The 25211-nt window shown below is 42.6% G+C and overlaps 3 protein-coding genes across 6 annotated transcripts in view; 1 reads left to right on the plus strand and 2 right to left on the minus strand.

Moving 5' to 3' along the window:
* Positions 1-7106, plus strand: part of cfap44 (cilia and flagella associated protein 44) — a 34438-nt gene extending 27332 nt beyond the window's left edge. For 2 of the 3 annotated variants that reach the window (XM_022235081.2, XM_022235084.2), the window contains 6 exons: positions 917-1113; positions 1331-1556; positions 2180-2314; positions 4015-4032; positions 5021-5089; positions 5670-7106. In XM_022235081.2, the coding sequence (XP_022090773.2) occupies positions 917-1113; positions 1331-1556; positions 2180-2314; positions 4015-4032; positions 5021-5089; positions 5670-5813 (789 nt within the window). In that variant the 3' untranslated portion in view covers positions 5814-7106. The remainder of the gene's footprint in view (positions 1-916; positions 1114-1330; positions 1557-2179; positions 2315-4014; positions 4033-5020; positions 5090-5669) is intronic. The other variant, XM_022235083.2, reaches the window with a different exon arrangement.
* LOC110979433 (palmitoyltransferase ZDHHC23-like) lies at positions 6722-12872 on the minus strand. The gene is made up of 4 exons (XM_022235214.2): positions 12678-12872; positions 11231-12001; positions 10422-10583; positions 6722-9574 (listed from the first exon to the last, which is right to left on the minus strand). Exons 1-4 carry the CDS (start codon positions 12806-12808, stop codon positions 9319-9321), a joined length of 1320 nt encoding a protein of 439 aa, XP_022090906.2. The 5' UTR covers positions 12809-12872; the 3' UTR covers positions 6722-9318.
* Positions 12873-14626: 1754 nt separating this feature from the next.
* On the minus strand, positions 14627-24917 carry ei24 (EI24 autophagy associated transmembrane protein). Of its 2 annotated transcripts, none has more exons than XM_022235237.2 (8): positions 24779-24917; positions 22600-22794; positions 21807-21934; positions 21016-21149; positions 20470-20586; positions 19483-19594; positions 18946-19132; positions 14627-18203 (listed from the first exon to the last, which is right to left on the minus strand). In XM_022235237.2, the coding sequence occupies exons 2-8, from the start codon at positions 22788-22790 to the stop codon at positions 18113-18115; spliced, it is 960 nt and encodes a 319-aa protein (XP_022090929.1). In that variant the 5' UTR covers positions 22791-22794; positions 24779-24917; the 3' UTR covers positions 14627-18112. The 2 variants fall into 2 exon arrangements, with proteins under 2 accessions (XP_022090929.1, XP_086996519.1); XM_087140393.1 differs by lacking the exon at positions 24779-24917 and adding an exon at positions 24342-24573.
* Between the last annotated feature and the right edge of the window lie 294 nt (positions 24918-25211).

The raw sequence follows: 25211 nt of genomic DNA on the forward strand, positions 1-25211 counted from the left end.
AGACATTTACAATCTTGCTGCCACGGGACCCCAACCAATAATACCAATAATACTAAGGAGATTTTTATGGCTTGGATGTGCTGGCAAGGAGACTTCTTTCACTGTCTGGAGCAAATTTTGTTATATACTGTTTGCTTTTGAATTGAAATGCCATTCTTTGTAGCAAAAAAAACAAAGATGTGATATGCCCTAAGCAGGATAAGACGTCACAACTGTTAGTATGGGCTTCTAATCAGGATTGAGGACTCAAAGTTGCTTAACCCTAACCCTCCTCAATCCTTCACCTGTTGGAGGACTGAGGAGTGTTAGGGTTAAAGATTGCATCATTTAACTCCCATTTCATGCAATTGCTCTATACTCCTTGTGAAACTAAAGCTTATGGCTTCTTTACAACAGAAAAATCATTCTACTCTTAGGACCTACCTTTTCAATTCTGAAGCCTTGGGTGGTAATCCACCCCGAGCTGAAGTGCACCCCCAATCGGCGAAAGAAAGACAGGTGCTTACAAGCGGGTTCTTGCACATGTTCTGCGTGTATGCAAAGACCATACATGCCGGAATAAATTAGTTGGGCATACTCAGCGTGCTCTGCGTCAAATGCGCATGTACTTCCGCGCCTCAGGGTGCGCCTATGCGGTGAGTACCAAAAAAAACACGCCCTCTTTTGTTCCGCTCGGAGCGGATTCGAGAGTTAGAATCACCAAGTCCAGTCATAATGCATTTCACAGGTAAAGAGTAGATCAGCAGTGCCAGAGTTGAATGGAACACTTCTGTCTCATTTCATATGAATGGCTTATGACTTGAACCGAGAGTTGCCATTGACTTGGGATATGAACAAGTCTTAAGTCTTGCGATGACTAGTGATCGAACTAAACGCCTGACTCTTCTCTCTATCCATCCTTGTGCCTTGCCCACAGCTGGAGAAGCAGCAGAAACTGAACGAGCTGGACGTGGTGGTGACGCTGCGACTGCACCAGGTGGAGTACATGGTCAACGGGGCGGTCCCCCAGGATCTCTCCCAGGTCCTGGTCTTTAATAACGCCAGCATGGCTCGCCTGCAGCACCGTATCCAGGAGCTCAAGGAGGAGAAAACGGCTCAGAGAAGGCATTACAAGTCAGTAAATCAAGCAAATTTCCCTGTTCCCGGCTTTTTTCAAACAGTTGACAAGTGTCATTGAGTCCATCGCAAGTCTTCTCACAGATCCAGTCACAAGACGTCTCACAAGACCAATCACAAGGAACAGGTTGAGCAATGACAATTTCAAGCCGCAGCCAAGTAATCTGCACACAGCCACTGTCTCAGTATCTCTCTGTCTATATCACTGTGGCAGGGAGCATCGGCAGCAGCACGTGCAGCTCATCAAGGACCGCAAGCTCATGGAGTCCCGCATCACCGAGCTGGAGGAGAAGTGCAACGAGATGATGCGGCAGAAGTTTGGCCGCATCATCGACCTGGAGAAGCTGGAGACGGTGGGCGTCAACCGGACCGTGGAGGAGCTGAAGGAGAAGCTGCGACTCAACGAGTTGGCCAATGCCAACGAGCTGCAGAAGTGGGATGTGAGTATGAGTGCATCATTACCGTGAGTTGTGAGTCATTACTCCTACGTGAATTGTGATACTTTGAAATTGTATTCCGATCCTGTGGTATTTGTGAGCTCACTGAATTCCCGCATTAATTTACTTAGGAAGAACTTTGCCTGACCAGACATAAATACAAGCTTGAAAACCTCCACATCTTGAGTCAGTACCTGGCGGCTGGCATACTTTCGTGTCTATATGCTTGGTCTAAATGCTGTCCTGTTTAGTGTGTATTATTGGTACCTGCCAAGAACCGGTCAAAGTGCTGTTTTTAGCATGCAGTTAAAAAGAAAATTCAGTTCACTGCCACTGCAGTCTGTTCTCTTCATGAACATCGACTCAGGCTCACCAGAAGTTCATATTATTTAAATATTTTAATTCAGTGGAATTTTTAGAAATTCCTACCCAATTGTTTTATTCTCAGAGTTTTGAAAAACAAGAACGTTTTTGTCAGAAATATCATTTTCTTAAGTCTTTCAAGAAATTGAAAGCCAAGAAATAGCCCCAAATGTTTGGCAGACTGCAGGTAATGAATGCACAATACACAAATGTTCACAAATTGAAGACTTCCTTTTTGTTTTTTGGTATCCACGCTTTTGTAGAGCAAGATTGAAGCCAAGAAAGCCCGCATCACTGAGCTGATTGAGGAGAACACCCTACGTCTCCAGCAGCTGACCATGCTGGTCGGGGAGAACAAGAACCTGGAGAAAGCACTGGATGCAAGGCAGACAAACCTGGTAAGCAGGCCGACGCCCTTTGCTTCAGTCGGCCATTTCTGCCAAAGCACAAGACAGTGTCAACAACTCTGAGCCACTGTGATAATTGGCATTTAATATAAAAGGGGTTATCACAGCCGTTTCAAAGCACTTCACAGTAATAGGGTCTGCTCTTTCCGTGTAAGGTCATAGTTTTGCCTAGCAGTGATTGATAAAACTATAGCGGGCCATCAGCATACAAAAGGAAAAGTATGATGTACCAAGGATTGAAAATCTGAGATAAACATCAAAACACCAAATAGCACATACTATCATTATGTACTGAATGGAAATACAACCTCATGTAAAATAAATGGGGCAATGTGCATTTGAAGGTAAAATCTGACACAGTGTTTTAGCCCAGTCCGTCACAAGTCAGAAGCCGACGCACTAGCTATTCAAATGGACTGTTGGACTTGTCAAGAGACTTGTGAAAGGACCCGTGAGGGATTCGCCTCGAACACTGATCTGACACCAAACATAGGGTGATTTGGCCCTCCGTACAAATAGTGGGCAACCTAAGAATGGCCTATTACCCCTGTTCATTGGGCCATGAGATCAGTTTTACTGCAGTAGCTCGCGATCAGCGTAAATTGGATCTCTGCCCTCTCGGATCCTTATTTATACACCTGGATGGAGAGAGGCATCAGACTTGTAATATAACGGCGTCCCACTTTATTTACAGGTGCACTTTGCTATGGCACTGGGGTAGGAAGAGATCCATCAAGGTCCCATAGGAAAGTGCATATCAACAAAACATTCTTCATTTAGGTCAATATCGTGGTTGAATGTCTTGCCCAAATGACACAAGCACAGTCATGAATGTTGGGTTTGAATCTGCTTGCCATCAAACATGAATGGAATACCAGCACCCCTGGACCACGGCACTCCATTTCATTCTAGTCTCATCAGTTAGGTCACACGCCATCGTGCCACAGAGACAAACGTAACCCTTGGCAATGGCTGGCTTTTCGAAGTAGAGCAATGGAAATTGAAGGATGTGGTTTGAGCGACATCGGTCCCAAACCCTTTCTCATCCCACCACGACAAATATCAACACTCTCGGCCCCCCTACAAAAAAAATTATGTCCCCTCTCCCACCTAAACCCAAATCTCAGCGGTCATAATGCAGTCTGTTACCATTCCCTTGAGATGGAGTTGCACATATCTAGAAACATTTTATGAGTTGACCGTCATTTTTGAGGTAGCTGAGGCCGTGTCCGAAACGGGCTTCTAGAGCTACGGCTAGGTCTATTGTCTGCGCATCTCCACACATTTCCAATGGAGTGAGGACCTAGACCTAGCTCTAGACAACAGATTCGGATGCAGCCTGATTTATCCCAAGCTATTTTGTATTTATTTCTGCACGCTGTCTTCGCTTTGCACGATTTCTATACAATGTCGGATAATTCTCGCTTCACTTGGCACAATGCCTACAGCCTCTTTACTCAGTGCACATCGTACCAGTGATATCCGCCGAGAACATCTTGCAAAGCTTTAGGGACCCCACGAGGGACATCTTGGAAGGAGTTTTTGCACAATATTTCAGTTTGTTTTGGTAATTTGCCAGCACGTGCTCATGTCAAACCGGGTTGTGTCGTGGTGTAATTGCACACACCCAGACAAGTTTATATTCATGACCATATCTAACAACTTTGTTGAATTCCTTTTAACGCATGCAGACCCAAGGATCCAAGTCGGTAATTAGCTGTTGAAATTTGTTTGAAAAAATATTCATCTGTTCTGAAGTATAAAAGAATTTGGTTATCATGTGGAGCTCCTTAGCATCTGTTTGCTTGTGTTGCATGTTAAAGTCTGTATTCTGTGTTTGCTTGTCTTCGGTGGTTGTAGGCCAAAAAAATCATTTTTTCACAATGTTCTGTGGTATGGGACTAACTTGTGCAAGAAATCTAAAAAGGAAAAATACATCTTAAATATTGTGTCTCAAGAACATTAGTGCACTTTCAAAGTGATGTACATCGGAGAACAGTACGTGTTGTAACATTTGGTTTTTGTGGCTTTTGTATGCAGTGAACACAAATTTCATCCGATTATCTTTCAAGTTTATCAACAAGCCTGGTGGTCTTGCTCACGTAATATTCTGGTGCTTCTTGAAGGCAACTAACAATGTATCATGTTGGATAATAAAGAACTGAATAATTATAATAACGAAAATGAATTTGAAATGAAGAATGCGGACCCATTTGCAAATGTACTGTTGCATGGCGGGGACTTCCAAATCACATTCTGCATTTTGGGTGCACATGGAAAGCTTATTCTCATTCTCAAATAGATCTCTCTCACTGGACGCCCTCTTTGTAGGAAAATTGCAACTGCGTATATAACGCAAACAGGTGCGTGTACTCGGGGTGTGCAAAATGTTCTGAAGTAACGCGCGTGCTGATCTAAATATGCTTGAAATACGGTGCAGCCGATGCGCTTCCCGGAAATTGAAGGAAACAAATGCCAATGAACATGGCAATTTGTAGGAAGTGACGCCATTAGAGAGAGACCTATGTGGGATTTATATTACAGGACAGTGCATGGCTGGGCAGGAGTGCAGAGCTTTGCACAGGGTTCACAAGCAGAGCTGGTTTTGGTCGTACTGAAGGGTTTTAAGCCTTGCAGATCTGTCTGTGTGGATGCGAAGGCAGTTTTTATTTATTTTTTTTTATGGCTGTTTCACAGGGCGGCGAGTTCCAGGGAAGTCGCAAGGCAGATCTAGAGGAGAGAGGACGGCTGATTCAGTTGGTTCAGGTGAGCGAGGGCCCTCCTCATGGAGGCCTAGGTATCAGCCGCAACTTCTGGAATCATAGGGACTTTCCTCAAGATGGTTTGGTCACTCTGTTACCGACAACAAAGGGGTGGGGGCCCGTTTTTGTAGCCGGGACCTCTTTAGACCATCACAAGACCCTACGAGACTTAACAAGACCAACACAGGACCTCCAGTCTGAATTCAGGGCACAGGCTATTCATGTGAACTGCACCGAAAAAATTCCTTTATCATTCACCCTAAAACTGGTCTTGTGATAGTGTCTGTGTCTCTGTCAAGTAGCGAGGGCGTCTCGTTCCCTTAAATTAATGTAGCCTTTAGATTCCTCTGTACGAAAGCTCCTTTGTTCTAAATTCTGAGGGGGAAGAGGAACAGGTCTCACAGAACATGTCATTAGAACAACCTCGCATGATTTAGCGTGCCAGTTGCACGTGTGTTTTGAGGGATGTTGTCAAGTTTTACTCAGTGATTAATCCGAGTCGTCAAAGGAGCATATTTAACTTTGCAGCTTACTCCTTAAAAGTACTGAGACGAAGCCTTATTTTGATTTGGTTGATCCAACAGCTGCAAGCGCAGGAGATAGAGGCCCTAAAGGAGGAGATCAGTCTGCTGTCCAGGAAGGGTGGCCACATCCTACCCCCGACCCAACCCCCGATCCAGCAGAGCTCGGCACACGGCCAGCACCCACCTGGCAATGCAGGACAGTAACATTCCATCTGACTGCACAAGATTATCCATCATTGGCTGAAGGCAAAGGTTTTCTCCTGTGTACAGAGTCAGCGTTAGGAAAAACAGGTGTAAAAGTGTTACGTGATTCGAAGAACAAACCTGTGGAGGGTATGTTCGACACATTCACCAGTTTGATGGCAAATTTTTCTCACAAATGTTCATGAAAAATATAAAAGAGGGTTAGTGTTCGCTTTCACTTGAAACATTGAATGGAGGAATAAAATCCAATTTTTCATTCTTGTTCAATATTCAAAACAGCAGCGACATGACTAGCATTAATCTGAATACGACATTCCAGAGCTGTGGTTTAGCCAGTACAAGTCACAAGCTTTTCAAATGAATTGAAAAAAGGAGAAACAAAACAATACATTTGTATTCAGAGACTGCTTTGTCACAGGTCGATTCCATCCATGAATTAACGTCAGTCCAATTGGAACACAACTTTCTATTCTATTGGCTTCCTCATTCTGTCACAAAATTTCGAACTATTTGTTGTAAGGAATACACTGACGACATTGCAACCGATCATCTGCTTGCTAGCAGTGATTTTATAATTCAAAGTAAATATACACATATACAATAATGGAATGTACAAAATGATACTTAAATGATAGATACTAAATTCTATGTGTGGTGTATATGCCAATATGTAGCGATTGCCGTCCATATTGAAAGTGTAGTGTTCAGTTCTTTTAACAAAGCATTGTATTCGAGTTTCCGTTTTTTTCAAGTTTATTTTTTCCGTCCAAAGTTTTCAAACCAGCTCCAGATTTGATGGATTTGTGCCTTCCTTGGTAAATAAAATGTATTTTTGTGATTTGGGTTTAAAATTTTTAAGAAAACTGAATTGCACCATCCCAAAAATTTGTATTCTCGTGGATATTCGATTCAATTTATTTACTTCCGTCCAAAGTTTCCAAACCAGTGCCAGATTTAATGGATTTGTGCCTTCCTTGGTAAATAAAATTGTATTTTTGTGATTTGGGTTTAGAAATATTTTAAGAAAACTGAATTGCACCATCCAAAAAATTTGTATTCTCCTAGATATTCGATTCAATGACTTCCTTTAATACTGGTGAGAATTTACTGCAGCAGGACTAACAAGTAAATCCCCACGAAAAGTCAAATTTTCACTCTTTATATCTGAAGAGAAAAGTATCCGCAACATGGGGCACGATTTAATATTTCTGTGAATGTAAGTTACTGTTTTAATATTGAGAAATGAATTTCCTAGACTGAATAAATATTTTGTTCCTGTACCGTCCAATGAAATTGTGAATTTGTTCTCATTTGTTTGTTTTTTGTGGTTTTTTTTTTTTATTTTTTGTTTATTTGACTGCATGAGATTCCAAATAACTGTTTAATATTGGCCAATCAAGCCAGTACAGCCATTTCAAACCCAATACTTATATTGGGTGTTTAGCCCTTCGCCATTATGTATATAGCAAGGGAGTGAGAATTCAGCTTTTTAGCTGATTTCAGCTTTTTTTGTTTAGATATTGACCCTGAATTTCCGCTTTTTTGTACACCTGGTCTGTACAAAAGTATGGGAACTTTTCAGATTTCAGCTTTTTGCTAACTGTTTGCAGCTTTAAGTTTAAGTGGCCACTCACACCCCTGATACAGGCTCTGTTCTCGTTGTTTGAGAACTTGTGACAAAATGCACAAGCTTGCTCAAGTGGTACTCAAACCCACAACTTCCTGCTTCAATACTGGTGCTGACATCTTATACCATTCAACCACCGCACTTGCTTAGGTCAGCTGGCCAGTCTGTGTCAAATGAACAGCGGGCCAAAGATAAGTGTTAGTTGTGTGAAACGATGTTGATTTTGGCATTGGGAGTACCAAAGGCCAAGACACAACACACACACCTGTATCATTGCCAGACGTACTGACTGGTTCCCTAAGCATTATCTGTGTCTTGTATGTTAGATTGAAAACAAAAAAATGCACTAATAAAACAAGAAAAACTGTCAATGTCCCTCTGCAACTTTCCAGAATTGTTTGCAAGTTCACTAAGGCTACACACACCTGTATCATTGCCAGATGTACTGGTTCCCTAAGCATTATCAGTGTCTTGTATGTTAGATTGAAAACAAAAAATAAATGCACTAATAAAACAAGAAAAACTGTCAATGTCCCTCTGCAACTTTCCAGAATTGTTTGCAAGTTCACTAAGGCTCGTGAAATAAAGTTTATCCGGGGCTTGGACGGCTTGACTGTTTGCCAACTTGACTCAGGACAACTCGCCTGTTGAGACAACATGACTAGTGGGACAACTTAACCGTCTCTGCGTCAAAGGGACAGACAAGTCGACCATTGAGACAAGTCGTCCGTTGAGACAACTGGACCGGTGGGAAAACGAGACCCTCAGTGCCTCAAATGGACAGACAACTCAACCGTTGGGACAAGTCATCGATTGAGAAAAGTTGTGCTTGCATTTCAGTCACAAAAGAGGGAGGACTGGGGGACAGATTTACTGTCTCCCATACCGGCAGACTAGCAACTGATCATCAGTGCAGCGGAGGCAACTGTGCCACACCACGGTGCATACTACATTGCTGCCACGGCCTCATACCACACTGACCCCATCGACGTGCCATCCACCGGTCCTGTGCACGTTGCTTCACCGTACCAGGTCTACGTGCACGACTTGGTAAACGGTCGAGTTGTCTCAACGGTTGCGTTGCTTGAATGAAAAAAAAGAAACTCTAAAATTCTCTGCTCTGTACACATTTTGTAAATTAATGTCACCCAGTGCAAACTGTGTTCGTCATCTTTGTGAGAAATGAACAGGATTAAGGTACTCAAGAAAATGGCATGAAATAAAATATAAACATTCAAGACTAGTTCTGCTTCAGATTTCCTGCCACTTTTAACAGGATTGTTTGGTATTCAAGTCAGGAGAATTTTTCTCTCGGAGGGGATACTTTTATACTCCCCGTGAAAGAATTCATAAGCATTTTCTTTGAAACGAAATGTGGTAAAGGCTGATGACGCTAACTAAAATGACGGAAAACTTTCATTTTACACATCACTTGAGAAAAGAGCCCAAGAGCTCAAAATCGGGTAGCACTGTGTCTGGACTGCCCATTGTAGACCAGCCACTGTATGCGTTGATCAGTGACAGTCACAAGGGAATTTGGTTTCGCTGTATCACCAAGGATAGGGCCTAGAAGCATTAAGATCTTGGGAACAAATACATAGAACACTGCGATAGAAAACAACATAACAAGCTTGACATTTCACCCTCAAACCTAACGAAACTGGTAGGATTACATACGTATGTTGCTTGATAAGGTGGCTTTACTTACTGTTCAGGTTACCAGCCTCAATGTCATTTGATTACACAGCTTGTAGCTGGCTCTCTGCCGACCCTCTTAATACGGACATTTATTCTCCAATCTACTGACTAGTCTCTGCCTCAGACGCTGCATGGAATTCGATGCGGATCAAGATCATAATCAATGCACTCAAACCTTCATCACAAGACGGTCAACTTGGTGGCCCGATCGGGGGCTTTAGTCTCCACCTTCATGAGGAGGAAGTCGCGCCAGTTGGAGATGAACCCCGCATCTCGTTCCGCCAGCGCCTCTGCCCATCTGTGGGAGCGCGACGCCAGCTTGCGTTCCCGGTATGTCCAGTTGTGTGTGATCAGATGGAACTGCTGAAGGAGCAGCACGAGAACGCAGCTCACAGCAAACAGCGTGTAGATGACGGAGACAAACACAAGAGCAGTCCTATGTCAAAATGCAATGAGGACGAAAAAAATAAGATCATTGATAAATTTGAGCAACCTCGATTGCCAAGCAGAGAAACCATGCGTAGACAAGTTGGGTTGGTGGATCGGTATTTGGTTCAAATCTCACCTAAGCCAATATGTGGATTGGGAGTTTTAGTCTCCTCCTGATTCATGGGTTTTACGTTGGAACAGGTACCTGGGATTGTCCTCCCACTTACATGACTTATCTGTACCAGTGCATTTGATGTGTCCTCAGTGCCACAAAGCCTGTTGCATAGTCCCATTTCACCTAGGCCAACATAACAATTTTGGCTGACTCAAGTCCTCTGATGGAATCTGATGGGAGTGCCAAAATCTTATGTGCCTGGAGAACGTTTCTGAACTTTAAAGGTGTAAAAATTGTTTTGAAATAAATTTTTTTCTTTGGGGTTATTCTATCAATTCAGGGTCCACAAATGTGACATTCTGTGTCTCTCTTACACCTGACTTGTGTGATTTGCAATGGAATTATGTATCATTACGTATCAATGAATCACTGAAATTGACTTCAAACCATTTTATTAGTATGGCTGGTAACTTGCGTTGCTTGATCGCACTTGGAAATTAAAGACTGCATTCTGAACTTATAAAACCATATGTTTCAATGTGACAGACAAAAATTGGACCCAAAAGTTATACAGTGACCCTTTAGTGAAACGGTTGGTCTTTGGTTAGAAATCCCTCATTGCTCTGTAAAGCATGTATATTGCTTCATTAAGGTGTTAAAAATAGACATCAGAAGCAGCCATTCACAGCCAATTACAACTCTAAGGATGGCTTGTCACAGACATTCCTGGGCCCTGTACCTTCTGTCGGAGTACACAGCAGAGCAATCGGGCATTTGATGCAGCTGAAGGGAGCAGAGATGGTCCAGGGACAGGTAACCTCCCCACAGACCTCCCACCACAAAGAGGAGAGCCGCCAGCAAGAAGGAACGATGGTTGCCAGCACCAACACAGCTGTCAATCCTGCCCGACAAACACAGGAATAAATCAATTTCAGTGAAAACATGAGGGTGGGGTAACTGGTTTAGAAACATTTCAATCCAAGGTGCCAAAAGATGTATACAGCACAGTCGAACCTCATTCATTGAACTTGGCAGATTACCTTGATATTACAGGAACCTTGCATTACCGGAAATGAAAACGATGAAGAAGAAAGGATCGAGACCCAGAACTGTCCTTATTCACACAATGACGTTGGAAGTGTTTCATGATGAAGGTGGCAAGTTAAGTGAAAGGTTTGCTGGAGCACCATGCAAAAATATCTTTGTGAGCACATGGAGTTCTGAAAAGAACCGCAGGATGTGTGGTTCTGATAAGAACCAGAGGGTAATCAATGTTGTGGACATACATATCAGAGATACATGTATACACCACTGCAGACCTTTCACTCAACTCATTAGCACAATGTTATACATGTACTAACAGTACTCTTATTAAAAAGGTTTGACTGTGGCCTATGCACAAATTGGACCATTCCTGCAATGTGGAAATGTTCCGATGGAATTGGCATGCTCCCCTGGGAATGATCCAACAGAAAATGAACATTCTCAACTTTTGAGATGGTCCCTAAAGTAGGCCTTTATGGGCATAAGACTATGCATCTCTCTCACCAGACACAATGGTGATCCAACCTATGCACGCAGTGGCTACATATCCGGCAGTGGCCCGCTCGCTCCGGTCTCATCAGCCCACAGACGTCACACCAGTCATCCAATCCCTGATTGGCTGCTTCACTGCACACCTGCAGTTCTCCACCAATGGCATTGCTCATCTCAATGACCGTCGTCTCCTGCCGCAGGCACCCATTTTCTACACTGTTCAGATCCCCCTCATTAGAGGCGTGCCTCTTTCTCTGCACCCTGGCAGCGACGTCAGAAACAGCTGTCGATTCTGGCAGGACTTTGAACATGTTTTTCGTTGCTGACGACGCACCCGTTTGTTTCTTCACAACGCCGGGGCCATGCTTGGAGGCAAAAAATGCCATTAGCGTGAACACAAACAACACAGTCACAGCTGAGAACTGAATGACTTCAATGCTGGAACCGACACAGAAGTAAAAAGTCCCGTAGATGAGGAAAACGGACACGAGACCCCAACTCATGAAGAACTGAGTTCTTTGTCGGTGCCGCAAGACCAGACGATAGTACATCATAACAGCTATTGGCACGACTAAAAAGGACATCATTGTAGCAATAAGATGCCAAGAAGAGACGTACATCCACAAAGGAACAATAACAAAAGGTGGTAGAGCAGTGGTATCCATCAGCTGATCAAGTCTCCTGGCTCCAGCCCCAAAGCATGTTGGGATACGCACTCGATCGCAGCCAACCTGGAAGATCTTTATGAGGTTGCTTTTCTCGATTGCTTTCCCTTTGAAGAGCCTGCAGCAAACCAAATATACATGTACATAAATCAATGTGAATTCTACACAATGTACAAAGCCTTAAACATCAAGAATAACTTCAAGGCAAATAACGTCAAAGAATTTGTCGTATTTTTTACATCATCTGGTCAGACATTGATTTCTTTTTTTCAAAAGTTGGCACTGAACCGATACCACATAAAAAAGAAACGAAACCGTTTGGAATGTACATGTACATGGCGCGTTATTACTGAAGAAGAAGTGCCCAGAAATGTCTTTGCCCATCATGTTAATTCGCTTGAAAAACCAGGCCTAGGATGATTTACCAGAGCCAGATATTGGGGGGGGAGCAGATGTCAGACCCCACAGTTCTGGGGGTAGGGGTCAGTTCAGGTCACCTATCAATTTTTGTCCAGTAGATTTAAGGTGGGATGTGATTTTATATTAATTAGGCCCCTATACTGTTTAATCTATGATTGAAGTCAATTTCAACCCGACCCAATGGCAATGCAGAGCATAAACAATTACTTCACCACAGACAAATTTACTGTAGTATAATATTAGGCCTAATGATGTTACTTAAACCACAGGCAGACAAACAGCACAGACACAGTACTACTACTAGCCTAGGGACGCATGGCTACCTTTTTTATCGATCATACGGGACTGTACTTTGACATGTTTGAAGTTTTTACCTATCACAGGTTTGATCAAGTTCTTGACAGTCACAGCAAAGTGCCAACAGATGGCCTTTCTCTCCTTTGTCGTTCAGATATTCACAACAACATAATGGTCCTGAATCATCATCCTCCTCTGGCAGAGCCATGACTTTGGACCTGATTTCCTCAACTCCGAATCATGGTTAAGGTAGTTGTGTACGTGCGCGATGCGCGAACGGGCAAGCAACAGCATGCATAGCGCCCTCTATACAGGAATCCTATCGACATGTGTTCTAGGGGTACCGGTACAGACCACTACGGGTCCAGTCCACTAATTCAAGCCCCATTGAAAACAGTGTAAAATCAGCACCGTTCAGGGCCCAATAGCATGCACGCCAACATCCCTGAGATTTCTGAAACACAAATGAAATTCTTGTCTGGTCACTTATCTTTTAATTTCTTTTCAATTTTTTGTGGGTTAACCAATTACATTTTTAATTATTCCCACAAAACAAAATCACCCCCCAAAAAGTGATTTTTCCGAAGTCTGATTGCAGCCATTTTTCAAGTGGCAACCCTCAACTTTCTTGGGCACTTAGGACCATTTTTCAACCGTAGTTTTCAGCCCTTTTGCCCTCATATGAAAGCTCAAAGACCCAGGGAGTTGATTCTGGCAACGATTTACACAAAAAATTGAAAAGAAATTGAAAGATAAATGACCAGACAAGAATTTCATTTGTACGGTGTTTCAGAAATCTCAGGGATGTTGGCGTGCATGCTATTGGGCCCTGAACAGTGCTGATTTTAAACTGTTTTCAATGGGGCAGGAATTAGTGGACTGTACCCCTAGGTTAAGGGTAGCCGCAATGAATTTGTCTCGGACAATTTTTCTGCAACTTTGTACTCATCTTCAATGTATATGTGTGAACGCTCTTTTACACTCCCGTTTGGTTAACGCATGGAGAAATAAAACACATGTGTTTTATTTCTCCATGGTTTAACGGCACTAAGAAGAGCCCTTGCTTAAACACACCCATGCTTTCCTGGACAACTGAGGCCGCTGTTGCTGTGATGTCATTAAGGGAAGACATAGTTCATTGCGTAGGTTTTCGTCTTAAAATGGTAAACCCAGAATTTACTCTACCATCGAAAACATTTCTGGGAAAAGCATTGGTGCTTACTTATTGCTATGCCTATAAACAGCAATGGATTAGCAAAGAAGAAAATTGGTCCTGCAAAATTTACAAAACTGCATGATTTTTTTGTGTACAAACCAATGAACATTTAGGCATTCTTCCCGGGATGACATCATAGTTTTACTCATGAATATGGAAATACATTAGCATAAACCAAAAAGGCAGCAATACCCTTTGAAAATACCCAATTAAATAGTGAAACAAAAGTTAAATATAATGTTAACTGAGACACAAAGGTGCATTTTGAAGGCTTGTGTTAAAACAAACTGATTACAGCTACCCTTTAAGGTTGAAGACCACAGACAATGATATATGTTTACCCTTCACAGATCGGAAGTGTGCCCTCTTAAACAAAGAAAGAATTAATACAAGTTTCCCAAGCATTCAAGACACACATCAAATTAAAGCTTATATCCTCATCTTTCTTTTCAAAGAATTTTTTGCCGAGTTGACATAATGGTATTAAGCACTGGCGAATTACATTTTTCCGCCGAACTTGTTTGTCTAATAAGCTAAATAAAAAGAACAGGTACGCATGCGGACACAGTCACATGCTGCTAGCGACTGCAGCCTTGTCCCATTGACTTGGTTTTACTGCTGAGTGCCACGGAGTTGGGATTCTGACAGGGCTTCCCTCGCTCCAACCCTCCTCATTTCTGGCTCTTCATTCCTGTACCCCCATAGTTAGACTAGCGGGCGATCAGTGTGATCGAAACATCCTCCATCCTCTCCTTATTCACATTTCATGAAAATCAAACCAGACGAAATCAAGACAGCTTAACAGATCAATTCTACTATCAAGTGAAAACAGCTTGTATTCTTCCAAATAAATATCACGATTACACCTATTTACATGTAAAATCCTGATTTAAAACAACACATTTCAAAACTCCAACCTTATCGAAGTTAACCGTACATTAACATTGCATAAATTTATGAGTAACGACCAAACCTAAACCTTTCTCTCCGTCACAAAATTTTCAACATTTACAAAATAATTGTGAAGACAGCCCCAGACTGTAAAGGCATTGAAGGTCATCAACACACAGATGACCAGTCAGGTCTTGTGTGTGATAGTTTCCAAAAACCAACCTTGGAGACATATTCATTTCAGAATGTACTGAGATGTTTCTATTTATTGTTTGGAGGGACAATGATTAATCTCTAATTATGAAACTGCCATTTACCGCAAGCCAAGCCCTATTCCAGCTCTTGAAACAAACCATGCATATTATTTATGCATGTCCAAACGATCTCCTGCAAGTTCATGCTAATGATTATGTGAAAACAAGCGGAATTTAAAACTCTTCCCTTTGCTCACACCATCTAAGAGATGCAGCAACTTTGTCCGGGCAATTCTTATAAATGTAAATGCATTTGCAACACTTTGCAGAGTCTCGTTGGCTTAATAACATGCCATTTGGCAAACTAGGAAAATCTGTACATCAAAGAAACATAACCTGAAATGTTCGTACAATTAAAAGGAACTCCTTTACAATTGATATTTTAGAATCAATGCGTAAGAAGAATGATAGCAGATAAGTCTACTCTCCAAACAATATACTCACAAAGTGACACCATCTAAATATTGCATAGCACTGTATCTGGTCCAATTGAAACCATTATTCTGACAATAAGAATCATAAACGCAGATGACAAAATAAATTAGAAAAAGGGCACAAGGCCAAAGAAAATCTTGGTGGTACATTTGCCTATATGCTAGTCTATTCATCTGTTAGAAGTTACCTGTGTTGTAACTCTTTATAAATGCATTACCTTTTTGTAAGATGCAATTTTTAAAAATGCATTGATTTATCTTTGCTCTGTTATAATTAAAGCTCATTCACACAGACAGGCAGTGACAGAGTTAAAAGTGAACCCAGGGGTTTCCTATGCGGGCATGTGACACCCAACCCCCTCCCCGTTACGACATTGAGAGTGGACATATTGCACAGTAGTACAATAAATGGCTGCCTAAATGGCTGCCTAAATGGCTGCAACATTTTTCAAAGATACTGCACTGCGACTGTGCATTCTTATGAACCACGGAAATGTGGGTTCCCACAGAAATTCCACGACTTTTCCAGGACTTTGCAGGATGAAAATGTGACAATTTCTGGGATATCTGACATCCTTTTGAAGAGAAACGTTGTTGGGTATTGTGAACTGAAAGACTGCCATAACTATGACGACAGACTCACAAGGACAGCCTATCATTATTCCATTATAACATCAGCAGTGGCCCATCAAAAATAACCCTTGCATGATCTTGATTTCCACAACTTTTCAAAGACTTTTTTCCTTTGATAAAAGGATTCCAGGACACCCTTTTCCTCCACTTTTCAATGACAACTTTCTTCCCAATAATTTTTCATGACGATGGAAAACCTGGTTACTGTTTGCCTGTGTAAATAAGCCCACAGCTGTCATAGCAACAGTCTGTTGTCATGACGATGCTAAGTTAGAATTAGCAAATTTAAGTGTTCAGCTGAAAACCACTTAATGACCAGTGACAACTGATGAATATTAACCACTTGCCACTGGGGATTCCGGTTTCGGACACGTATTCTTTATACGCGTAGCCGGAGTCTCCGAAATTGGACAAAGGGAACTGGGCCTTGTGACAAACGACCAGGCTGCTGGGATTTACCTACAATTTTTCACTCTCAATAGTGGAGATAATCCAACCTTGTTTTGAAACAGTATACCACAATTTGGGGCATTCAGCACGAGCGGATTACCACCGGGGACAAAAGTGCTCCACCGCCACAGCGATGAGCCACACAGCACCGCTGCACGGTTATCTGGCCCCTACTGAAAAGAGGTCAGCAGCGCACTGTGCCAGTTTCGTGAACAAAAGAAAATTACGTAACATCACACAATTTGGGCTCTTTTTACAAGGCGGCAGACCTGGCTGAAATACTCCAGCATCAATAGGTGTTGTCTGTCAGATTAGAGTAGAACCAGACAGTCCTTCGTGTGGGTATAAGTGTCCAGTAAATGAAGATATGAATTTTTAAAGAATTTTGAAAACAGAAAAAAATGATAACTATCCCGTCCCAGCATCATCACATTGATAACTGCCACCTGCGCGAATTGATTAAACTTCACAGGCTAATAAACTGTATTTCCCAAGCCAAACGCTTGACTGCTGCAAATGGTTTTAAAGTTTTTTAATACATAAATCCTGGCAAGAATCAGTGCATGGGGTTAAAAAAGATTGCAAAAATATTACAATCTACAATTACAAACACCGACTTAACAGTCCTGAATCTGTCAGATGTCTGTTGTGTAGGGAAAACATAAGAATGACCAGATTCAGAAAAATACCTACAGCTTCTTCTAGGAAATGTTTCTCAGAAGTTTCAAGCACTGTCGGTGTTCGACAAACCAACATTGTGAGAGAAATGAACTGCGACCAAACTACCTTGCAGAGAGAATATGCGAGTGCAGAATTACATAAGCAGTCAGTGATTTGGGGTTCAACTGCTACACAGGATTCCAAATTGGCCAGCTGACCCTGACAAGCCAGTTGATAGAGTGGTAATGATATATGCACTAGCCAGCAGGGATCGTGGGTTCCAGTCCCACCTGAGCAAGCTCGGTGAATCTTTTCCCATAAGCTCTCTAAAAGCAATGAGGCTAGAGTGCTCAATAAATCATGCTGGCAGAGGCCAGCCAAATTTAAACCTCCCTGAAGCACAATTCCATACTTATTCTTGTGTATTTCTTAGGCTCAGCCATAAATATTTCTCTTTCTCTGGCATGTGCAAAGACCTTTGAGGCGGTGATTTACAGTAGTTCTGCATGGCCAGACATGAATTAATGTCGTGAGCATTCCGTGTCACTGATATGAAAAAGAACGCCCTCTCTGATGGAACTACGGAAGCCACACAAAACATCTTTTTAGTTGACATCAGGTTCTCACATAAACTCGCCAAATCTCAGAGTTTCTCACTTTCAACTTCAAAAGCTCAGAAGACAAGCTTAAACTGCCTTAACTGTCAATGTACCATTATCTTCGGTACTTTTTGTCCCTGGATTAGTAAGTCAGATTCGTCAAATAACATGGCACTATTTACGTGGTGGCATATGGTGGCACCTCACTGCATATCCGGGGGCAGCAATGCCATAAAAAGCTCAGCTCAGTCCCATTCAAATTTCTGCTAGGCAAGCTAGCCACCAGGACTCAGTGCGGGTCAGTGTATTAGCTGGCGATATGATTGAGTGGCAACCTTAGCTGATGACCAAGTAGGGCACTCCGTCCTCCCTTGTTTAGCGGCCAGCTGTTGGCCTCTTAACAGTCCTGTGGAACATCTTGTTGGCGATCTCGACGACCAGTGAGAAGATGTGAAGGGGAAAACTGCTGCAAATTGTTAGAAAAAAAATAAAAAGGCAGCTGAAATGTTATTTTTAGAGCCTAGAAATAACTCAGTCATTAGTGAATGCGATTTAATGATAGGAGAGATGGTCTTGGGGCATGCTCTTGAAGGATGTAGTTTCAACTGAGCTTCCGTTTTGCTGGACCATTAGGAAATCGATGGATGCTCTGTCTTCAACTATAAACACCAAAAATGACATGTGCATTTACTGCTTACATTCAGTGCTCAACACAATATGATATATTGAACTCAATCTCCAAGCCAGGTCTTACTGACTTTTCAATTGGACTATTCAACCCTAAAAAGCCAGTAAAATCCAACCCCCCGCAACATTTTTTTCCTTGCCAAACAAACCCTAAGGAATTTTTTCCAGTAATGTCCTGAAATAATTTTGATACATTGTTATGCAAATCGGATGCATATTTCTCTTGCCCAATTTTCCAAGATGGGTTAGCCAAAAAAGAGTTAACATTTCCCAAGGAGGTGCCAAATGGAGTGCGCGCATGTGACAGTGTCAACTATCAATGACCTAAACAACGAAACCTACATCATATTGAATCAAAACAGAAATAACTGTTTCAAAACGCTGCCCAAGTTTTAAAATCAAGCATTAGACAGCTACATGTAGGATCTTCGTGATTTCTGCCCACTGGAAAACCTGGACCTTTTAGGGTTAAATTTATCGATGCTAAAGAGATGGGTTTGGGGATTTGAGGGATAACTCACCACGGTTGGGTGGGGGTGGCTGCCTCGTTGCCGCTGATAATGAACAACGGGAAGAGTATTGAAAAGACACACCCACGGATGAGGTAGGACGACGGCAAGGACGTGAGCAGAGCTAGTGGGAGACCGAACCCAAAGAAGTACGGCCAGTTAAATTCAATGATGGCTAGACGTCGGTGGACCTTCCAACCTGCCAGGAAACAGTGACATTCAAAGTGATGGGACACATTTCGTAATTCACGTGTTTACCTTCAGCAGTTCCCTATAATTATTATCCATAAACAGAGGAACAGACAATGTGCATCTCCCGATATAATCCTTAAATGGAAGAGACCTTTCCTGAACCAGTGACATGCAGTTCCCACCAATGGAGCCATCGTTGCTATGAAAATGGCGCCCTCTCTTGGCCCTGCTCAGGGCGGATAGATGTATGTGTGATACCGCCTACAGCCATTTGAATTTTACATTACCCTCTGGAATCTAACAAATGATGACAACTATGCGGAAGGGAAGGACGGCGCTGAAATGACACTAACTTACCCATATTGAACCACTTGTATTCAAAGGCATATAAGGAGTAGAGTAGGCATAGATGCAAGAGACTCAAGAACTGTCCCACTCCAACTATTGGAATAAGGCTCACCACCATACTCTACAAGTGGGAAAGAAAAAAAAATACTCCCGACTGGACAGCTGCGTTATCATAACTTAAAAAACAGAATATATTAAAAGTTCTGCGAATGGTTGTAGTAATATCCATCATTAACTCTCCGTTGGTTTTACAGCACAAATGTGCAAAAATGCCCACAGTCACTGGTGAATATGTATTTTCTATATGGAACTCAAACATGCACAGGTTCAGTGTGTACACAGTAGGTTGTCAGCACAAAATGACCCAGGGTCTTTCGTGCAGTCCTCTTCACTGCATTTGGTTTACTGCACAATGATGCACATGAAACAGTGAAGCACAGTTGTTGGGCAGCACAAAAGTGCAATCTGATATTCCTGTGAGGGACACAGTTGGTGCAGTGCACAACACAACACAGCTGTGCTTCTTGGAGGTGTTTACCAAGTGACCCAAAGAGTGGCTTCAGCATAGGAGGAATGAGCCAATAACAAGTATGCTCACGGGTAAACAAGGGATGATTTTGTGAAGACTATCTGACGCATGTCATGGCCTTCCAGGGATAAAAGCGTAGCTGCGACACTAATTCTGTTGCCCCCTCAAATCCCCCCTCACACAAGTCCTTTCACAAGACCAGTCATAAGCAACAGAATGAACAATGATGAGTAACGTTCACAGTTGATTTGAATAGCTTGAGGATTGATAAAGACTGGATGATTTGAACCGATTTGTGTGATTTGTGATGGACTCAACATCAATTACATTGTACAGTTGCCTTCGTCAAAGACCTGTTGACAATAATACTTTCTTTACTGTTAATCATGAAGTGATTAATTAAAACCGTCACTGCTTTTGTTCAAAATGTCGATTCACAGTAACAGGGCATCCAAAGCCAGTCCTACCTGCATGAGAAAGAGAGCTTGTATAAGAAGACTGAACAGCAAATCCGCTATCAGTTCACTCAGATTAGGGAGCTGGGGACGGCCACGTGACTTGCGATATGCAGCGTCGGCTATATCCTGGACAAAAGTGAAATAAAACAAAACCTTACCAAGTTCCATTTCAAATATAAAAAAAGAGGTACCTGTATAAGCTGTGCACATTAACAGTCAATGGGCATGCCAAATATTCTGATTAAACTTTGAAAATTTGAGGAGTACGCTATGGGTAGCATTGTTTGTGCTGACGGAGGGCAGTCAATCAGGACTGTGAAAAGAAGGTGAATCCTAGCTAAGGTTAGTTTTTATTGGACTGAATTCTCCACGAAAGTCTAAGTAATACATAATGTGCCCATGAGTTCTTGCACAGTCAAGGATTTTAGAGGATTCGGGAACATTCCAAACAAAAACTATCACAAAGAAGAAAAAGCACCTTTTAAAGTCACATGCTCTGCCATGTGGTTTGGCTTTTTTCTCTTTTAGCAGTGTTTAGAAGCCAGAAAAACTGACCTGGAACCATAGACCGCTGACGGCTTTGCTCAGGACAAAAAGCGGTAGAACCCAGAGTGCGCTGAATGTGTAGGACATCATTGGCCCAACCCACGCCCATACTGTACTGTTGGAAATCGACTGACCTGATATACCTGGTAAATAATGAAATACAAAGCATCATTTCTCTACTGCTGTGCTGAGGAACAACGTGTAACAAAGGCTGAGGTCAGAAACAAAGCAGTAACTGAGACAATACTCTCAATCACAAGTCCTCATTAAATCCAAACCATGTCTTCATAAGTCTTCAATCAGAAGTCCTTATAAATTCCAATCACATCTTCATAAGTCCTCACTCACGAATCCTCGTAAGCGCGTGTCATGTCTTTAAAGATCTCAAAATATATCCCAATAAGATCTCAAAATATGGAGGGCCTGACGTTTCGATCCTAGCAGAATCTTTCTCAAAGATTCTGCTAGGATCGAAATGTCAGGCCCGCCATATTTGGAAATCAGTATTCTAGGTCATTGTAGTCAGCAAGCAGTTGCAGCAGTTCTGTATTACATATCTTTGGAATTCCCATAAGATCTCAATCACTTATCATCATAAGTCCTCCATCAAATGTCCCAAGTCCTCAGTCACTGGTCGATTACAAACCATTTGGTTTTAGGGAGGAGTCACTAGCTCTGAAAACTGACTATGAAAAAGACATATTTACCAATGCTAATTCCCAGTTACGTACTTCAAAACCTGTGGCATAAGTCGTGATCTAGACTTGCGAGTAACTACATTCCAGGGAGACACCACTCACCTATAATCTTCTGCGTGACAAACTGTAATGCCGGTAGTACTAGATTGTTAAATGTAACAATGCTCAACCAGAATACGCCGCCGTTTAGCAGACAACATTGCAACATGCGATGCATCACTTTGGGCTCACTGTCAAAATCAATAAAGCATGATGCACGCCGAGTTATATGTTATCACCTGACTGCAAAACTGATGGTAGGGGGTCTGATTTGAAAATATTTTGACCAAAGTGGCAATGAACCAGTTCAGTATTCCAACAGTGCACTTCCGAAATGAAGTGCGTCTAACGTCTTTGGGACATGCGTGCAAGGACATTAGGTCTGCCCTGTTAGCGAACTTGCCTTTGTTTTGTTCTCGAATGACCTTGCTCTTTTGAAATACCAAACTGGCTTATTGAAAACAGAATGTCAAAATTTGCCTTCGAATGACAACATTCAGTAAGCCCGATGCCTATGTATTCCTGCACACTTTGCACAGAAAATACGAAGCCCAAAAGAGTCTACAGTAGGTTCAAAACATACCTAGACAACCCTCTCCAAAAAATGTGGCTGTTCTTATTTATTGCTCCAGGTGTCAATTCCACACCTTTGGACTAAATGTGAATTTTGAAGATGTGATCCAGTGTGCGGCATGCTACTACCCTGGTTAAAAGGTCACACAGCTCTATCGCTAGTTAACACCTGAAACCAAACCGAGAGTTCATCAAACTCAGATCAGTTAATGTCTCAATCCCAGGTGACTTTGTCTCGCAGGCTGAGAGATGAAATTCAAAGATGACTTAAAAAGTACGACACCTTTCTTTTTTCTCTTTGAGGGGAATCGGTCTCCGCTGCGATTCCCTCATCTTCTCCTCTCTCTTCCTTCGTCTCTCCTCGGCGAGTGCATTTATCTCTGCATCGACGCGGAAGATGAACAGCGCCCCCAGAACGGCGTCTCGCATCCCACAGCAGACGTCGCCAAGAATCAACTTCACAGAGTCGGTCATGATTCTGACAAAAAGACAAAAGAAATGGAAGCCAATCATTCTGCCATCCATCAACCGCAGTAATGGCAGTGCCACAATTTATATGAAGATCATCTTTTTTTTCTAATTCATTCCCTGAAAAAGCTTGATTTAAAAGGGGAAGAAAAGTGGAGATTTCCTACAAGCAGTGTAGCAACTGCATAGATCAATTCAGCTTTCTTCTATGGGCAAACATGGTCCTCTAATGAAACCGCAGGAGAGGCCCAAATGTAGTCGGGGCACCAGACGTATTGACCAGGAAACAGTTGTTGGTCGTACTCCCAACCGTCACAATCAACAAGTCTTGTGCCCAGACCATGTATAGGCCACTCATGTGTTTCTGGGAGGACCATGTTTCGCCCACAGAGTTATTGTATATTCTAAATCTTGCTACACTCATTTGAAAGGTACAGGTGGCGAAAAGTTCAAGTACTGTGCGTGTTTTGAGTGAAAACAGTCAGATTTTGACAGATTTTGAAGTCAGAAATATCATTGAAGCCCCAACCGTTTGACGTTTGCATTTAAAGAAGCCAGTAGGTGGTGAAAGAGGTATTTCGGTGGGTCTTTGGATTTTTGAGAACCGTTTCAACCTTACTATATGTACAGGCGTGGAGCGTTAGCATGACGATCCCGTCCAAATTCAAAAAAGAGAAATACTAACGCTCCACTTAGTAGAGCTACTCTCAGCCAAACATCTGTGACCGCGTAGTTGCCAGGTACCTCATTTCACCATGTATAATTCACGGACGTATATAAAAAAAACCTGGACTTGCAACGCCTTTGTATGAAAAAGAAGCCAACCAGCGGCCATTTTACCGAGCCGAATACAAAGGCGTGGGTTGGCTCCCTACTATTGACGTCAGGAAGAACGAAGGCGGGCATTACCAGGAAAGCTTTGTATTCGGCTCGGTAAAATGGCTGCGAGTGGATTCAATGACTCTATAAGCTGATTAAGGGCATTGCGAGTCCAGATTTTATTATACACGTCCGTGGTATAATTATATTATCAAAATGTCAAGTCTGATTGGTTTTCACAGTAGCCTAAGTGGCGAAATTAGGGACCTGGCTAGTACTAGTAGGTAGTAATAGCATTAGCTATTGTTCATGGACGCTAGTCCTAGCAACAGTAAGGACTCTATGAATTGCCCCTTTAGTCGTTTAAGTTGGACATGGTCAGGCATGTAAGGATGGATTGGCGATATGCAAACCATGTCCGAGGCGATTCGTAATGGCATAGTCCTACGGTACAAACTACAATCAGCATATGGGTCTGTACATCACGATTGAATGATGATGCAGGCCTAGCTTACAACTAGCCCCACTAGTGTGGCACGGACTCTCACTCCTGCTGATGGAGCTAGCCTATAACTAGCCCCACTGGCACGGACTCTCACTCCTGCTGATGGAGCTAGCCATAACTAGCCCCACTGGCACGGACTCTCACTCCCGTTCCATCGTTGGCCACACATCCATATACGCAATTTCGTGTCGGCGTACTAAACATTTTTAGCGCCATTTATTGAATGATTTCACTCGCGTTGTTCTGGTGTTTTCCAGTCTTTTTGCCTTCACCAAGGCTAGCCCCACTAGTGTTGCACGGACTCTCACTCCCGCTGATCCGTGTTAAGGTCGTTGAACATACGTCACTTGACCGCTCATTGTCTCGACAGCTGTTCCATGTCAAGACATATCTAATACACGGACTGAGCAATAAGATACTACATGTACATGTACCAATGGGCTCTTCCAAAACTTTGGCAGCAGTTTAGATGTCTTGACAAGGCAAGGAACAGCCGTCGAGACAATGAGGGGTCAAGTGACGTAATTTTCAACGACCTTATCACGGAGTCCGTGCAATTCCAACACTAGTGGGGCTAGCCTACAACAAAAAGACCTACACTCTACAGTACAATCAAAATAATGCAGCTTAAAACTTTCTTTTTGCAGCAAGCAACAACTGGAGAACTTACAAATCCTTCAAATTCAACACAAACGATCCGTGCTGCCCTGTGTGGTGAAGAGGTTAAGACCAAAGACACTGTAGCGCCGCTGGCGCTATGCAGAACAACTTCCAGCAAAATGCAGAACAGCTGCTCAAATATCCCAAGTAACGACGTTTATCAAACTATTGTATGATAGAGGGCGCTATCGCGCACTACTGGCAGATCGCCAGTTCATCAGGAGTACTGGCGCTCAGTGGTGCAGCTGTAGATGTATAATGGCTCTGGCTCTGATGCAGATGCAGAGCTTGTCAAATCCTTAAAGTATTAACAATAATCAACGCACATCAGAAAATTATTACAGCCTGCATAAAGGCTGTCTACTGTTATCTACCAGTCGATTGTTAATAGAAATTTTCCCGCCAGTGGCATAGCAAAGGAGGAGCCTGGGGGCACGTCCCCT

This window comes from Acanthaster planci, linkage group LG08 (assembly GCF_054643075.1).
Source record: "Acanthaster planci isolate LZ-2023a linkage group LG08, COTS_SCS, whole genome shotgun sequence".
NCBI classification, from domain to species: domain Eukaryota; kingdom Metazoa; phylum Echinodermata; class Asteroidea; order Valvatida; family Acanthasteridae; genus Acanthaster; species Acanthaster planci.

Bases quoted from the DNA above. Each gene is read 5' to 3' on its own strand.
- ei24 (XM_022235237.2), bottom strand. From the start codon at position 22,790: ATGACCGACTCTGTGAAGTTGATTCTTGGCGACGTCTGCTGTGGGATG. The intron at 20,587-21,015 runs GTCAGTTTTTCT...ACTTTTGTCCAG, and splicing joins TCAGCGGTCTATGGTTCCAG to GATATAGCCGACGCTGCATA. The intron at 19,133-19,482 runs GTAAGTTAGTGT...GTTTCCTGGCAG, and splicing joins ATACAAGTGGTTCAATATGG to GTTGGAAGGTCCACCGACGT.
- LOC110979433 (XM_022235214.2), bottom strand. From the start codon at position 12,808: ATGGCTCTGCCAGAGGAGGATGATGATTCAGGACCATTATGTTGTTGT. The intron at 12,002-12,677 runs GTAAAAACTTCA...GGTTTGCTGCAG, and splicing joins CTTGATCAAACCTGTGATAG to GCTCTTCAAAGGGAAAGCAA. The intron at 9,575-10,421 runs GTACAGGGCCCA...ATTTTGACATAG, and splicing joins GCTGTGTACTCCGACAGAAG to GACTGCTCTTGTGTTTGTCT.